This window comes from Mytilus trossulus, chromosome 2 (genome assembly GCF_036588685.1).
Source record: "Mytilus trossulus isolate FHL-02 chromosome 2, PNRI_Mtr1.1.1.hap1, whole genome shotgun sequence".
In the NCBI taxonomy this organism is placed as follows: Eukaryota; Metazoa; Mollusca; class Bivalvia; order Mytilida; family Mytilidae; genus Mytilus; species Mytilus trossulus.
This window is the reverse complement of record NC_086374.1, coordinates 25,337,477-25,353,277: the sequence shown is the minus strand read 5'-3', so window position 1 is coordinate 25,353,277 and position 15,801 is coordinate 25,337,477. Positions and strand designations below refer to the sequence as shown.

General features: G+C 31.6%; 1 protein-coding gene across 2 annotated transcripts in view; it reads left to right on the top strand.

Moving 5' to 3' along the window:
- The window catches only part of LOC134706830 (histone-lysine N-methyltransferase EHMT2-like), a 33,638-nt gene that overhangs the window by 9,096 nt on the left and 8,741 nt on the right, over positions 1–15,801 (top strand). For both annotated transcript variants that reach the window (XM_063566134.1, XM_063566135.1), the window contains exons 2-17: positions 179–1,456; positions 1,722–1,794; positions 2,213–2,269; positions 2,713–3,248; positions 4,324–4,455; positions 4,868–5,011; positions 5,429–5,619; positions 6,301–6,422; positions 6,938–7,004; positions 7,801–7,883; positions 8,503–8,609; positions 10,540–10,662; positions 11,511–11,612; positions 12,991–13,095; positions 13,396–13,511; positions 15,413–15,451. In XM_063566134.1, coding sequence (XP_063422204.1) covers positions 179–1,456; positions 1,722–1,794; positions 2,213–2,269; positions 2,713–3,248; positions 4,324–4,455; positions 4,868–5,011; positions 5,429–5,619; positions 6,301–6,422; positions 6,938–7,004; positions 7,801–7,883; positions 8,503–8,609; positions 10,540–10,662; positions 11,511–11,612; positions 12,991–13,095; positions 13,396–13,511; positions 15,413–15,451 — 3,275 coding nt within the window. The remainder of the gene's footprint in view (positions 1–178; positions 1,457–1,721; positions 1,795–2,212; positions 2,270–2,712; positions 3,249–4,323; positions 4,456–4,867; positions 5,012–5,428; positions 5,620–6,300; positions 6,423–6,937; positions 7,005–7,800; positions 7,884–8,502; positions 8,610–10,539; positions 10,663–11,510; positions 11,613–12,990; positions 13,096–13,395; positions 13,512–15,412; positions 15,452–15,801) is intronic.

The following is a 15,801-nucleotide window of genomic DNA, read 5'->3' as shown; positions in this document are numbered from 1 at the left end:
TATTGTTCTCTTAGCCAGTAAGTTGGTGTAAGTTGATAATAACTGGCTTAAATATCTGTTCAGTGTTGGTCCCAGATAGAAACAGACTCTTTAGTGAACAGGAATAATGATGGGTAACATGAAAATGGTGCTTTCAATTTGATATTACATTCTATAACAGTAAACTTTTTTTTTGTAGAATGATGTTGTGAAAGAAAGGTTGAATAATGGCATGTCCGCCATGAAGGAAGGAAATGAATGTATAAATGGTGAAATAAATGGCTTGAAAAATGATGTTAATAAGACCAAAACTCTTAATTTATCAGAAATTAAAAATGGTGATATTCAGGAAAAGCTGAATGCTGTTAAGACAAAACAAACTGAATCCTCAGAAAGAATTCCAAATGATAAGTCTGATGGTGATTTACATACTGTGTTAAATGGTAAAATTCCTAATTCATCAAGGGAAACAACTCCCTCGGACAATTCAAGAGACGCGACACCTATTTTAAAAACTTCTAGAAACAGTTCAAGAAATAGTACACCAGTAGGTGATACAAGGTGTAATACACCAACAAATACAAGTAATATGGACAATAAAGAAGAGAATGCCAAGGACACAAGTGTTTCTGTTAAACCTATAACAAAAATGCCTAAAGCTCGCAAATCAGCACTCCCAATTTCAAAACAATCACAGGACATTGTTGCTAAAAACATAGGACTGCCCCCATCAAACTTAACAGTTAAGCTTCCTGATTTTGATAGTCCTATCAAGTTGAATTCTAGTATGCTTGAAGAGTTAAGCAACTTGGGACGAAGCAATAAATCTAAATCTCTTGGAGGACAGAGAACAAGAGCATCAATGGGTGGATCGTTGAATCCACCAAAAATAATGCGTCAAAGAGCTACAATGGGGAGTTCCATGGGGAAAAGTGCTAAACCTCCCAGTAAAATGCCAAAATTATTTCCTAGTGTGGAAAAAGAGCCAACAAATTCAGAAATATCTGTAAAAGAAGAATCAAATGTGAATAATTCATCTGATCTGCCTAAAACTGAAGGATCAAAAATGCTCAAAATAAGATCTCATAAGCGTAAGAAACGTATGGGAACATATAAATTACCTCTTGAAAAGAAAAAGAATAAAACTGTAAAAAAGAAGGAAAAATTGGATGGGGAAGATGAAGAAATTGAAGAACACATAATATCTGTGAAAGAGGAAAAACAGGATGATAGTTTTATAACAACAGACAATACAGACTGTTCAATGGACAATGAAAGTTTAGAAAATAGTTTATTACGGACTCCCAAAGATTCAGGAAAGACTATTGCTCATAGGACTAAAAATACCTTAGGTAGTACACGCCAGGGTAGGACCCCACCTAGTGCAAAGACTCCACCAAGTTCAAAAAAATTACATGAACATAAAGGAAAGCCTATAACAGAATATTTTTCAGTTAAATCTCCAAACTCTAGTCAAGTAAGTTTTATACAGTTCTACTTCTTCAAAGAACAATTTTTTGTAGGTTTTGAATATTAAAACATCTCTGTTTCTTGTTTCTTTTTCGTTTACCATAAATATATGTAAAAAGTAATCAAAAACACTAGAAATTACCTTATCCTCAAATGGAATAAAAAAAAAATCAATATTTAATAGTGGCTATTATAAGTACTCCATAAAATTAATAACTGATCACAGATCTACATATTGTCTTTTTGACATGTTAATGTATTTTGGGTTTCAGACTAATGGGAGAACCAGTGAAGATTCAGAAAGTCTAGAAAGTAATGCTGGAGTCCGAAAAAGAAAGAAAGAAGGTGAAATAGATTATATCTTTAAATTTGATTTAAACAACTGTTCTGAAAACTTTGTCTTATGTTCTATCAAAAATCTGCACCAAATAATATTTAAGGCACATGTTCAATTTATTTTATGACTAAGAAAAAAAATACAATTGATTTTTCCATTTTGAAGAGATCAAACTAGGTTGTGGAGGTGAATTTTGAAAGATAGAAGAAATGTTGCAAAATGAAAAAAAGTCACCAAATAAAGAAGAATATGGCTAGAAACCAATATTTTGTTCAACTTTTAAATGCCCTGTCAATGAGGGCAAAGCTCTTTCATTGCAATTTTCAACTAAACTTATTTATTTACATGTATCATCACAAAACCATAATATGAGACCCCACATGCCATCCAATTGAGTTATGTAGAATACCTTAATTTTTCTTTCAGATGAGGATGATCATATAGAAAGTAATAGCACAAAGTTAGATCCAAATTGCACAACAGGTATGGTGTTATTGTCTTAAGTATTTCCTAAGATAACCAACTATTATAACTCTTGTACCTCACTTAGGTCAAAAGGACATGGCAGTTACATATTTTGTCAAGATGACTCAGTCCTTATTGATATTCTTGTCTTCCTTATGACAAATGTGGAAGGAGTCATGACTTGAACTTTAATATTTTTAAGGAATCAGAAATGTAGAAAATTGTTTAACCATTTTAAGTTGAAGACTAGCATTTTTGAAACCTATACAATTAACCAGACTAGTTTATTGGTTAAATTCCATTCTTTGTTTCCTTTATATTGTTGGTAAAAATTTAAGTGAATAACTCTGAATTATTTGAGTTAATGTAGTATTGACTAAACAGAATCAACTAGAACTTGAAAAGTGAGAACACTGAAACCCTGACATGATATTAATTCTCTAGAGATTCATTTATTGCAGGTAAAAAGAAACGGATAGAAGAACCAAAGACTTCCCCTACAGCAGCAGTTACTAAATCCACATCAATGCCAACGCCCACAAGTATGAGATCAATACTGCCCAAATCTATCAAGCCTCTTGTTGCATTCCCTCAATCACAAGGCAGTACACCCGTTTTATTGACAATGTCAAATCCAAACACATCACAATCGAATTTGTTAGGAAATCAACAACAGGTCATTTTATTATCACCAAACATTTCACAGCCATTGGTTACTGTGTCTCAACCGCTCATTGCATCTACATTTCCACTGATTTCCAATCCTATGAACTCTGTAGGACTACCTCCATTGGATCCTCAGCCAGGTCCAGATAGTTTTGCCTCTTCAGCTTCTGACCAGGCACCAGTTTTACACAAGGTTATTCCACAGGATATGGAAGGTGTTAATGATACTGAAGCCTCAAAAGATTCCCTATCAGTTTCAAGTGAAACCAGCTATCCTGTTACACCACCCAAAACTCCTGATGACCAACTGAGTGAAGATTCTTCAATATCTGTAAGTAACAAGAAAGACAAAAAAGTTTTTTTTTAAGAAATGCAGAACTTTTTACCATGTTTATTCCTATTGCTTTAACTTTGATTGCCGTTTACATAAGTTATTATTTGAATGCTGTACATGAACGTCACATCAATCTACGTAATCGGATGAATAATTTCAGACTTTACAGTAGTTTGAGAACTAAAATTACATATTCATGCTTTTCTTTTTTTCAATTGGCAAATGGGAACTTTGTGTACAGTGATGTGCATAACATAGGACAAGGGGAATGCACCACATTTCTGATTTCTTTCAATTGATGCTTGAAGTGAAATATTGGTTATTTAGCAAATATCCAGCAATTTTTTAATAAGCAAATTTCAAAAAGACAAGATTTTTTCATAATAAACATTAAAAAAAAGACATTTATGCTTGCAAACACAAAATAATTATTCCGCCATACTTTTAACTTAGATAAAGCTTAAGTTTTTGAAAAATTGAATTTCTAGCAGCAACAACAGCAGCCGGTTGGCTTTCCTACTTTTATGGGTGTATGTTATAAGGAAGTAAGTTGATGCATATGATTGTTGTACATGATCCCTCTGTTTTACAAACTGTTGTATATTGCTGTGGGTTATGTAGTTCAGAAAAGCAGATTAAGCATGACTGATTTAATGTATTGATACCAAATATTTTATTTATTTTTGTTGATATTTCCTGATTGAAGCGTAGTTCATGTAAAAAATGTTGTATTTTTTTGTAAACTATATTTTTGCATGGAATTAAGTCTGTTTTTGATATTTTACTGTTTTCCATTACCTTTTCTCATCATATAATGAATTTCTTTGAACACTCTCAGTTGTGAACTTTGAAAAGGTGTCTTAACATTGATAAGAAAGATGTAAAAAAAATAACAGGATGACACATCATAATTGTGATAAATGTTTGTGGCAAAGTTTTTGTTTTCTTATTATTGGTTATGCTGAAGATATATTTCAGATTATGATATCAGAGAACTGTATGCATGAAATACATGCCACTGGACATTAAGCAACCAACAATCAATTTGCTGTATGTGTTGTATCTATTGTAGGCTCCATCAGGACCAACCCCTCCAGACAAAGATGTAATACCTTTGTGTTGTTGCAAAATAAATGGTGCTAGCTTCAAAAAGCTTGGTTCAACTGTGACATATTGCCAAGCTTTAGATTCAATGGATGGCAAGGTATGATAACATAATTGGTCATAAACAGATTTCTACATAAATTGTAACTAGGAAAATATGAAATTTGAATAAATAAATGTACTTACATTAAATTCCTATAGTTTTCAATTTGTTTACTTGTATAAGTCAAAATCATGTTTGTAAAGTGAGCCTGTAATATGCTTTGACATCAAAAGAAAGTTTACAATTTTACAATGTCTTGATTGAGCAAGTTATTTTAAAGTTGATAACTTTAGAAATCTTTTCTTTTTAAAGTTTTGATGGGTAAGGTAGACCTCTCTAAACCACTATTGTGTAGGAATTAAAGCTGAATGGTTCATTAGATAGGACTTGATTTTCAATACTTTGTTCAATAACTGTTTCGAGTTCTGTTGTGATACATGTCTTAATAGCTTTTCTTCTTTTGATTCAGGTGATGGGTTGCTGTAATAAAGTGACAAACTACCAGTTAATACGACCCGGTGTCAAAATTCCGTTCATGGCAATATGTGAACCTCATAGAAAAAGGCTGAGGTTTCATGCTTGTTGTCCTGGCTGTGGTCATTTCTGTACACAGGTAAGATTTTTTGACAATATTTATATTAGCCTTTAAAAGAAAGAGACTAACATGAAATCTTAGGTTCTGAATTAGTTTTTTTTCAACATACATGTATTTGGCAATAGAAAAAATATTAATATATCTATGAAAGGGATAAGAAAGTTGTATCTAAAAAATAATGATGCATCTTTACATTAGCTCTTTCTAAACCACCAACTGGGGTTTATTGAAAACAACATAATTATGTCTAACTTATGATTTGATTGTAGCAAAGATTTTAGAAATTCTTCAATTCCCCTTAAGCATTTTTCACTGATTCAAATGGTATACAGGTTTTAGGACTACATATTTTATTAGGGATTTTTTTTTATTGGCTTCTACCTTTGCATAACTCGCAGACTTCCATAGTACGAAAGATTCTTGTTCTCTTTACAGGGGAAGTTTTACCAATGTAGAAAAGAAGGTGCCCAGTCAGTACATTATTTTCATCATCAGTGCCAGGTGGTACGGACTGGTAAATATTTCTGTCCTCACTGTGGGGAAGAATCTCATCAGGTTGAAGTCAGCATTGAGTTGGAAGAGCCAAGAGTTGTGTCCATGGTTGAAGATAAATCTGCAAAAGCATCGTAAGTTATGGGTTGTAAAAGAAAATCATCCAAAGATGTAATTGATACAGTTCTGTTATAATACATATTATATACACCCACCCATTTATAATTGGGTGTTATATATAAACTGCAATGACTTTGTCTACATTTGTCAATCCATAACCTTTTTGTTGTTTATATTACTGGGCTTCTGTATAAAGGAATAATTTGATATTTGATCTGAAACTTTATTATAATGTGATGAACTGTTAAGCTAGCAATCAATCACTACCACTAATTATATTACCTACTGAGCACAAAACTTGTGACACATATTTATTAGCTTATATAATAAGGATTTTGTTAGGAACTTTATTATGAATGATTCAATGATAATATGTAAGCGTCTTTATGATCAGATAGGTAATCTCTTCTTATTTGACAATACTTTGAAACATAATGATGCAAACTGAAATACTTTAAAATGTTATGTTCTCCACTGAGCATAGTATTTTTGTCATATTTTCAAGTTAGGATTTTGACCAAATTTCATAGCTCCTGGAACACAGAAATTTGATAGTGAGAGTTGGGCAGTGTGTCCTATGAACATTTGTTGGTTGCTTGTTTATGGTCTGCTGTGAAAGTCCTGTTATTCCATACATTGTAGATTTTTTTCACCATTACTGTTTAACTGGTTTTGGTTTTTCTTATGTTTAACAGAAGCAGAGAAAGGGCCAGAATGGGTCTAGGATCAAAGTTTGCTGCTGCATCAGATAAAGATGATGAGGAATCGGCGACAGCCAGTTTTAAATTGTCTGGGTCAGATAAATTTATATCAACTGGTGAGTTTAAAATGTCTGTTATATTTTGGACAGAGCTACAGTTATATCTAATAATTAAAATGCTAGATTTTGGCCTAATGAATTAAGATTGGAAAAGATGTCTACAATTTTAAATTGGTGGGCATTAGTAATAACTTGACTCAGAATTAATGTGGATTGCAAAACCAAACACATGTTTATAATTTGTTTTATCTGAGATCTATACATTGTTGTTATGTACTAAGGTTGACAAAAGTAGAAGTAGTTAAATTTTCATTCAACTTTCAAAAAATGATAAGGATTAATAGCTTGTGGTCTTGTTTTTTTCTAAATTATTTTTTGTTTTGTTTTATAATGCTTTATATTAACCAGGTTCATTATTGTAAGGTATGACACTCTTATTTGATTTTATTTAATGGATGCTAATGAGAACTAACATGACAATTACAATTTTTGTATTTATTTTAAAATTTTCTGGGAATAATTATGTGTATAATACATTAGGATTGTCTTATGTTCATATTTTTATATTTTAGGTGGTATATCAATGGGACCAGAAAAAACTTTATTGGAAAGAGTGCTCAAAAGTATGACGCAAGAAAGGTAATTATGTATTCTAAAAAAAGTATGAAGTAATATGTGATTGTTCGCCACTACTAGAGGATGAATCACTAACTTGTTTGGGCATAAATAAACTCGTCATAGATACCAGGACTAAATTTTGTAAAAACACTTCATAAGACGCTCGAATCCAAAAAAGTTAAAAAGGCCTAATAAAGTACGAAGTTGAAGAATATATCTTCAATGATAATGCTACAAATTTAAATTAGTAGATTTTTAGATCTCAAGATAATGTTTAAATTCTAATATAAGTGTCCACTGTATATAACGAGTGCTGCTTAAACTTCTATGAATATTAGCCCCAACTAGAAGGCTAGGTGTTTCACAACCAAAGTTGAAATCTGTAGGTCCATGCATGGTCAAGTCCAGAATCTTTTTTTAATATTGCAGACCCTAGCTATGTACAAAACTTAAGATATTCGGTATGAATGCCAATGAAACCACTCAGTACATACACAAAATAAAAGGGGAGATAATGATGTGAATAACTGGTCAACGTACAGTATTTAAAAATGAGCAGAACCCTTACACTATAGTCAGGTATAAATGATAATTGGATGGTCAAATGTGAAACATTCATAAAAGAAATATCCAACAACCTATATTCATGTTATGTGTCACAACTAGACCAGATATCCTTATGGATATATATATGATACTGAATATTTATGTATTCTGAGTTGCTTGTTGCAAAGCAGAATCTTGTTACCACTGTAATATCAGATTCTAGGAATCTTGTTCTCATACAATAATTGAATACTATCTTTTCTCTTTGCAGACCTAAAAAATATAGAAATATGTCTAAATATCTGTATAATGCTGCATATGAAGCTGACATAGAAAAAGTTATGTATATGCTGGGTGAGTTGATATTATTGCTTGTCCTGGACAAGTTGTAAAAATTTGTTACTGTTGAGTACCATTACAAGTTACATTGTAAGGTTGGCACCCAATTCATTGGCTGATTTTATAGTTAACCTGATAAACCTGATAAAAGAAAAAGGAATTGCTGCATACAAAAAATCATAAACTCAACCTAAAAGTAACTTGAACTGAATGGTTTGTGCATTAAGAATGCTCATTCCTGTCAAATGTTATAAAACTGCAGATCTGCCAGTGTGGAGATTTCAGCAATTTTGAAACAGTGACATTTTAAGCATGGTTAAAATAAGTAACTGTCTATTTGCTCAGTATATTCATTTACTATTTCAAAACATAAGTTGTACAAATTTTAATAAGCAGTGTTGCAGATGACATTTTAAATAATTGCCTGTTGGCTTGACCCTTACCCTTTTTTCACTCTTTCAAATCTGTTATACTTGTTCGAATCTTAAGACAAAAATGCTTAAAGAAATACATTACAAAGTTAAAGAAATTCATACTTCTGTGTGCATTGAACTACACATAGATAACTTTTACATTGAGACACTGCTAAAAATGATATTAAGGTGTTTATAATAAAATTTTATAATATTTTTAGAGGATGGACAAAATCCAGATGATGTGTATGAGGAATATGAAAATCAGACAGGATTACATGCTGCAGCCATATCAGGGAGCTTAATTATACTGCATATACTTGTACAGGTAGAGTATATCTAATTTACATACGTTTGTCTTTTAGGAACAAACTCAATTTTGAAATAGTCCTTCACTTAGAAAATGTGTATTTTCTAAAAAAAGTTGAAAATTTTATCTCATAATTGATAAAGAAAAAAAATCCTTACATTCTTATAGATTTTTTTTTTCAAACAGATTTGAATTGAACAAAAATTAAAAATATTATAAAGCCCTTGGGTTTGTTTCTAACTAAATATTTACAAAATGTCTTTACTTAACTTTTTTTAGCTCACCTGGCCCGAAGGGCCAAGTGAGCTTTTCCCATCACTTGGCGTCCGGCGTCGTCGTCGTCCGTCGTCGTTAGCTTTTAGAAAAATCTTCTCCTCTGAAACTACTGGGCCAAATTAAACCAAACTTGGCCACAATCATAATTGGAGTATCTAGTTTAAAAAATGTGTGGCGTGACCCGGTCAACAAACCAAGATGGCCGCCACGGCTAAAAATAGAACATAGGGGTAAAATGCAGTTTTTGGCTTATAACTCAAAAACCAAAGCATTAAGAGCAAATCTGACATGGGGTTTAATTGTTTATCAGGTCAAGATCTATCTGCCCTGAAATTTTCAGACAAATCAGACAACCCTTTGTTGGGTTGCTGCCCCTGAATTGGTAATTTTAAGGAAATTTTGCTGTTTTTTGGTTATTATCTTGAATATTATTATAGATAGAGATAAACTGTAAACAGCAATAATGTTCATCAAAGTAAGATTAACAAATAAGTCAACATGACCGAAATGGTCAGTTGACCCCTTTAGGAGTTATTGCCCTTTATAGTCAATTTTTTACCATTTTTCGTAAATCTAAGATATCTTTTACAAAAATCTTCTCCTCTGAAACTTTTGGGCCAAATTAATCCAAACTTGGCCACAATCATTATTGGGGTATCTAGTTTAGAAAATGTGTGGCGTGAATCGGTCAACCAACCAAGATGGCCGCCATGGCTAAAAATAGAACATAGGGGTAAAATGCAGTTTTTGGCTTATAACTCAAAAACCAAAACATTTAGAGCAAATCTGACTGGGGTTTAATTGTTTATCAGGTCAAGATCTATCTGCCCTGATATTTTCAGACGAATCGGACAACCCTTTGTTGGGTTGCTGCCCCTGAATTGGTAATTTTAAGGAAATTTTGCTGTTTTTTGTTATTATCTTGAATATTATTATAGATAGAGATAAACTGTAAACATCAATAATGTTCAGCAAAGTAGGATTGACAAATAAGTCAACATAACCAAAATGGTCAATTGACCCCCTAAGGAGTAATTGTCCTTTATAGTCAATTTTTAACACTTTTCATAAAATTGGTAAATTTTTATTAACATTTTCCACTGAAACTACTGGGCCAAGTTCATTATAGATAGAGATAATTGTAAGCAGCAAGACAGTTTATTACAGTAAGATTTACAAACACATCACCATCACCAAAACACAATTTTGTCATGAATCCATCTGCTTCCTTTGTTTAATATTCACATAAACCAAGGTGAGCGACACAGGCTCTTAAGAGCCTCTAGTTTTACTAATCTTTAAAATTGAACAATGATTTCAACATGCAGGTATTTAATAATGTTTTCTTTACTTGGATTGTTACTGAGAATATTTAAAGAATCATGAAATTTGTTAAATATTACTATTATGAAGGCATATATTTATATATTGTCACCTTTATTAAGATTTAGTCATCTAAATACAATCACTATTTACTAAAGACATATATTAAAGTATTTTAAAATGACTTCATCAATTGAAGTTTATATTTAACTCTGAAAAATAACCCTTCCCAACACACACATAAAAAATCTGACGTATTTGGAATTATACTCATGTATACATAAGGGTTGTTGAATCACATCTATAATAAAAACAATAATTCTTATTTCACATTTTTTCATTTATGCAGGCTGGAGCTTCAATTAATGTTACAGATCAGTTCCTGAAAACTCCATTAATGTATGCAGCAGAAAATAATCATGAATCTTTGGTGAAATACTTACTGAAAATTAAAGCAGATGTGAATGCTAGGGTAAGGTTTTCATTAAATATATGTATCTTCTAAAATCATTATCATACATACATATGAATTGGTAATTTGCAAATTCTCACCATATTGCATATCCAATTTCACAGACTTGTCAAATAGCTCTTCTGAAACTAATTTGTCGGTTAAACAAAACTTTGCCATTATCATCTTTTATGTGTTTATTTTTGTCTTGCCTCTGCAAAGGCATAGACAAGCTGTTTCCAAGTTTGTGATTATATCATTTTTAGGTGAACCACCAATGTTCAGCTAATTATATTTGATTTGCAGTTTTAGAAGCAATAGCACATCTCATTTCAATGGTGATAATTTGACACTGCCCCCTAAGTCGTGGACTTTTGCATAGTTTACATGTTAAGAATTACTGATTAAATCAGTTTAAGTCTATGATATTTTAATCACAGTTGTATATGGTTTTGCAAGTCTCATTTCCATGGAGGTTATTTTGCTCTACCCTGTTAGTCTTGGTCTATTGATTTTGAAACTTTTTTGTAGTTGACATTTTTATTTATGCCTAGTAACCTTTAAGGGGAACCATAATGGTAGTTGATATATATAAGCATTGGCAAATCTCATTTACATGGTGTTCATTTGTCTCTGCTCTGTCAGTTATAATTTTGAGCCTTTTTTCCAGGTTTAACAAAATATAAATGCAACAACAAAAAATATACGTAAACCATGCAATTTCTTGTTCAAATATTGATATGGTGATAATTATTAATTTAAATGGCTATACTATCTGCATTTAAATGTCAATAGTAGTTTGATAATGCATGTTTGTGTTTAAAGAAATAGGAAAATGTTTGAATTTTTTGCAATGTTTTCTATCTTAGGCTGATGATGGTATGACTGTGATACATTATGCTGCAAAGGCTGGACACAATAATGTGATAAAAATCCTGCTGGATACAGGTGAAATAGATATTAATATACAGGTAAGTAACATGTGGATACTGACTTTATAAATGTAGGTGTGGATTAAACATCAATGAGACAGCAAGGTCAGGACAAAAAAGACTGATATCAACATACAATCAATAAACAGACAAATTTCCTTAAGACTGTTCCATAGAAACACATGGTACCCAGGGAAGGCACTTTGAATATGGAGTGACCTACCATAGAAGTGATTTAGAGTCCTGCATAATTTTTAACCTGTTCAACACAATATTTTGCATCCAGCCATAGTGGCAAATTTAAGTTGCTTCCCTGGGTCCCATGTATGTTTTATAAAACGGCCCTTAGAATTTCTCCTGAAGTCAATGAAATTTCGTGCCCTGGCCTCTATATTTAAGGGGCATTATGTTTTGTCTGTCCATTATTAGTCTAGGCTGTTTATGACTAAGTTGCATTCATATCAACATTAAACTAGGTACATATTTTCTTTTATGATGAGGATTTTCTAAACTATATGATATGGTTTTGATGCATATTTTCACAGCTAATGAACATTGATATGCAATGTTGATAAACTACTGTAAATTCAGTAATTAATACGAGGTTTTTATTATTTTGAAAAATGCGCCAGAGTCGTATACACAATAATTTAAACTCGCATTTTGAAATATTTTATATGGAATAACAGGATTTTTCTCAAAATCGTAAAAATTAGAATCGCATTCAAGTCTAAAATGACAAAATCGCAATAATAAATGCACGCAATAATTTCTGAATTTACAGTAGTTCATTTTTAGGTTAAGACATTTAACATGAAGTTATTGTCAGATTAAATTGAAACAAAGTTCACAATTCCTTATTGTGTGAACTTTTAAAAATATTGCCAAATTACAATTTTGATTCAGATTTCAAGTTTCACCGAAAGAATATAGGTTCTTATTTAGCAGATATGAATTAATGTAAAAGTGAAAAAAATGTTAAGCAAAGTGAAACTATGCTAATTTAAGAAATAGTTTATATATGTGTACATACACAAAGTTAGCAGATGTGATAAGGTTGTTTTTGTGACAATTATGCATAAAGACCAAATGACAAAAGAGGAATACATATTTGGTTGCCCTCTTGACATTGATGAGATGTAATTTGTGAGCTTTTTTCAGATATCTTACTTCCTGATAGCTGATACCTTGAATTTCTAATTTCTATTTATGTTAAATGAACTTTAATACATTTAGTTGTAACATGTAGTAACTTTTTGAATCAGTAAATTTTTTTTTTTGGATACTGCAAATTTATAAAGGGCGTATGCTTAGTAAGACATTTAGTGCAACTTCTTAATTTAAATGTTTGATGACTCAAAATATTGTGTTTAATCAAACAGAAATGGATATAACAAACATTTTATTAACATTGTAGGATGATGGTGGCTGGACTCCCATTATCTGGGCATCAGAACATAAGTTAGTTTCTACAGTTAAATTTCTTCTCAACCAAGGAGCTCAGTCCACACTAAAAGATAAAGTAAGCACTAAGTTTTCTATTATTTTAGGTTGGGGATGAAACATGTATTGATTAATAGGTTAACATGAAATTATAATGGTATTTTGAATACAGTATTAAGATTTTAAGCTTCAACTTGGCAAATGTAATTTTAAAAAACCTTTAGCCTTTCAACATTAATTTGCATTTCTGAATCCAAGATCTCCAAATTTTTATTTCACTTCACCTCTTTTTGGCTCATTCCAGTGATATATTAATCCATAATACCCTTTGTATCTAAAGTGTATTCCAAAACATAAGAAAAATGTGTATCTATTTTAGGAAGAAAACACTAGTTTACATTGGGCAGCATATTCCGGCAGTGTAGATATTTGTGAAATGTTTTTAAATGGTGGCTGTATGTTAGATGCTCCAAATGAACATGGAGATAGACCATTGTAAGTTTTAAAAATTATATAGGTGGACACCACATATTGTTTGTATAGTTCAGTGTGTTAATTATTTACCATAATTGATAGGCAAAGTAAGGCTCTTAAAAAAACAAGCCAAAAAGATCATTAGTGTTAGTTTGCAATGGGTCTTGATAAACATTCTAGCTGCAATAAGGCTCTTAATAAACAAGCCAAAAAGATCATTAGTGTGCGTTTGTAGATGGGTCTTGATAAACATTCTAGCTGCAATAAGGTTCCTAAAAAAAAAAGCCAAGAAGATCATTTGCATTCGTTTGCAGATGGGTCTTGATCAGGGCTTCCAAAAATTTTCTGAGCCAGCCGGACATTTTATATCTGATCCGAATTTTAATCCCCAAGACTAAGTCACAAAAGGCAATTATGGTAATCAGATGGCCATCCCAATGATTGACATTAGATTAAAAACGATATTAAACTTTACTTTGATATGAATTTGATGTTCTGACATAAACTGTTAAAATTGGCATTGCATCATTCAAAGTGTGCACATCAGCGTGCTCATATCTGCATTAGACTCTTTAATTGTGCATAATGACGTTGTCAAGAACTTTATTTTCGTTTTTAAAGTCACATTTTTCAAAACCGGATGTTGACTTGACAATGGTAAAACATGGACCATTAACGGATACGTAAAATCCGTGTACTTTTACATAGCACGACTGAGCAAAGAAGCTCTTTCCACGTTATTTCTTCAACAAAATACTTGAAATGAACATTAGGTACAGGTATCAATGATAGTTTTAGAATTTTGAAGACATGTAGGATGCATAATTGAATTTCCCACCTCTGCACATGCGCACACGTGTTCTTGTTCATACAACGTAGTTCTAACGATTTTTTCATGTAAAACCTTTTTAAATGTTTCAAGAAATCAAGTTTATAAATGAATTTATTATAAATTTGATCTTTTGGACTAAATCAATTAGATACAAACCGCTGAAATGTACGAAAGTAATTGTGAATGGACAGATTAATTTATACGATGTCCGGTACTAAAATTAGTTTACCTGTCACCTGAACAGGTAGTTTTCAGCTGTCCAACAACTAATTAGCCGTGATTAAAATTAGAAAGTATTGAAGTAAGGGTTGTTTTGATAGTAATTAATCAACATGTCACTTTTATGACCGGAAATGTATGGCTGTTAAAGGCAAAATGTTGGGTCAAAAAGATCGTGAATTATATTAAAATGACCGAAAAAGCCTTGAAAACTAAAAAGTATATGACCGTTTCATGCTTTTCCCAGCCGGTCTTTTACCGGACATTATACAAATGACCGGAATATATGACCGTTTTGGAAGCCCTGGTCTTGATAAACATTCTAGCTGCCATAAAACCAATGAACTCATAAACTAAATTACAACGGTTTGTTACAAATGGTTTTCTGTACAGATTTGTTTTGGCATTTCTGAAATCATACCTTCCTGAAATGCTAATGACACTGCTGCTATATGAAATCTTCATTTAAGTGTAGGTTGACTAAAATAAGAAGATTTGGTATGAATGCCAATGAGACAACTCTCCAACAGAGACCAAAAGACATATATGTTTGCAACTTAAGTTTACTGTATGGTCTTCAACTATGAGTAAAATCCAAACCACAAAGCAAGCTATAAAAGCTCTGAAACAATTCAAAACGGTAAAATAACCAAACATATTTTCAAAACAGTAAACCAAAAAACAATTTGATATACAGCATCAGATGAGAACCACTGAATAACAATTAACAGGCCTCTCCATTTTGACAGGCACATATAGAACATGGCTGGGTTAAACATGTTTGCAAAATTGTCTGTATGAAATTTATAATCATTTCACTAGATAAATAGAATTAATTCTTAGTTAATTCCTGTTTTATATGTATTTTTAGACATATTGCAGCAAGACAGAATCACTATGAATGTGTTGTGTAAGTATTGGATAGGTTTGTCACACTTTAATATTCAGTGTTAACATCTGCATATTACCCATATCAGCTTATTGCAGCAGGGAAATCTTCATTTCAAACTTAAGATTGGTAATCCTTTATTGTTCCCTACAAAATTGCTAATAGGATTCAAAGAAAGCATTTATCATCTACCATGACACCATTTTGATTCAGCTTATATTAAGATTGAGAGTTGATTAGAAAGAGATAATACAAAAATAGAATATAAACTTGGTAAGCAATTTGCTATTGATAATGTTAAAATAAAAATAAAAGCGTAAATTTAATTTGAACATAAAAGCAAAATATTGCTTCCCCATTCCTTACAATAT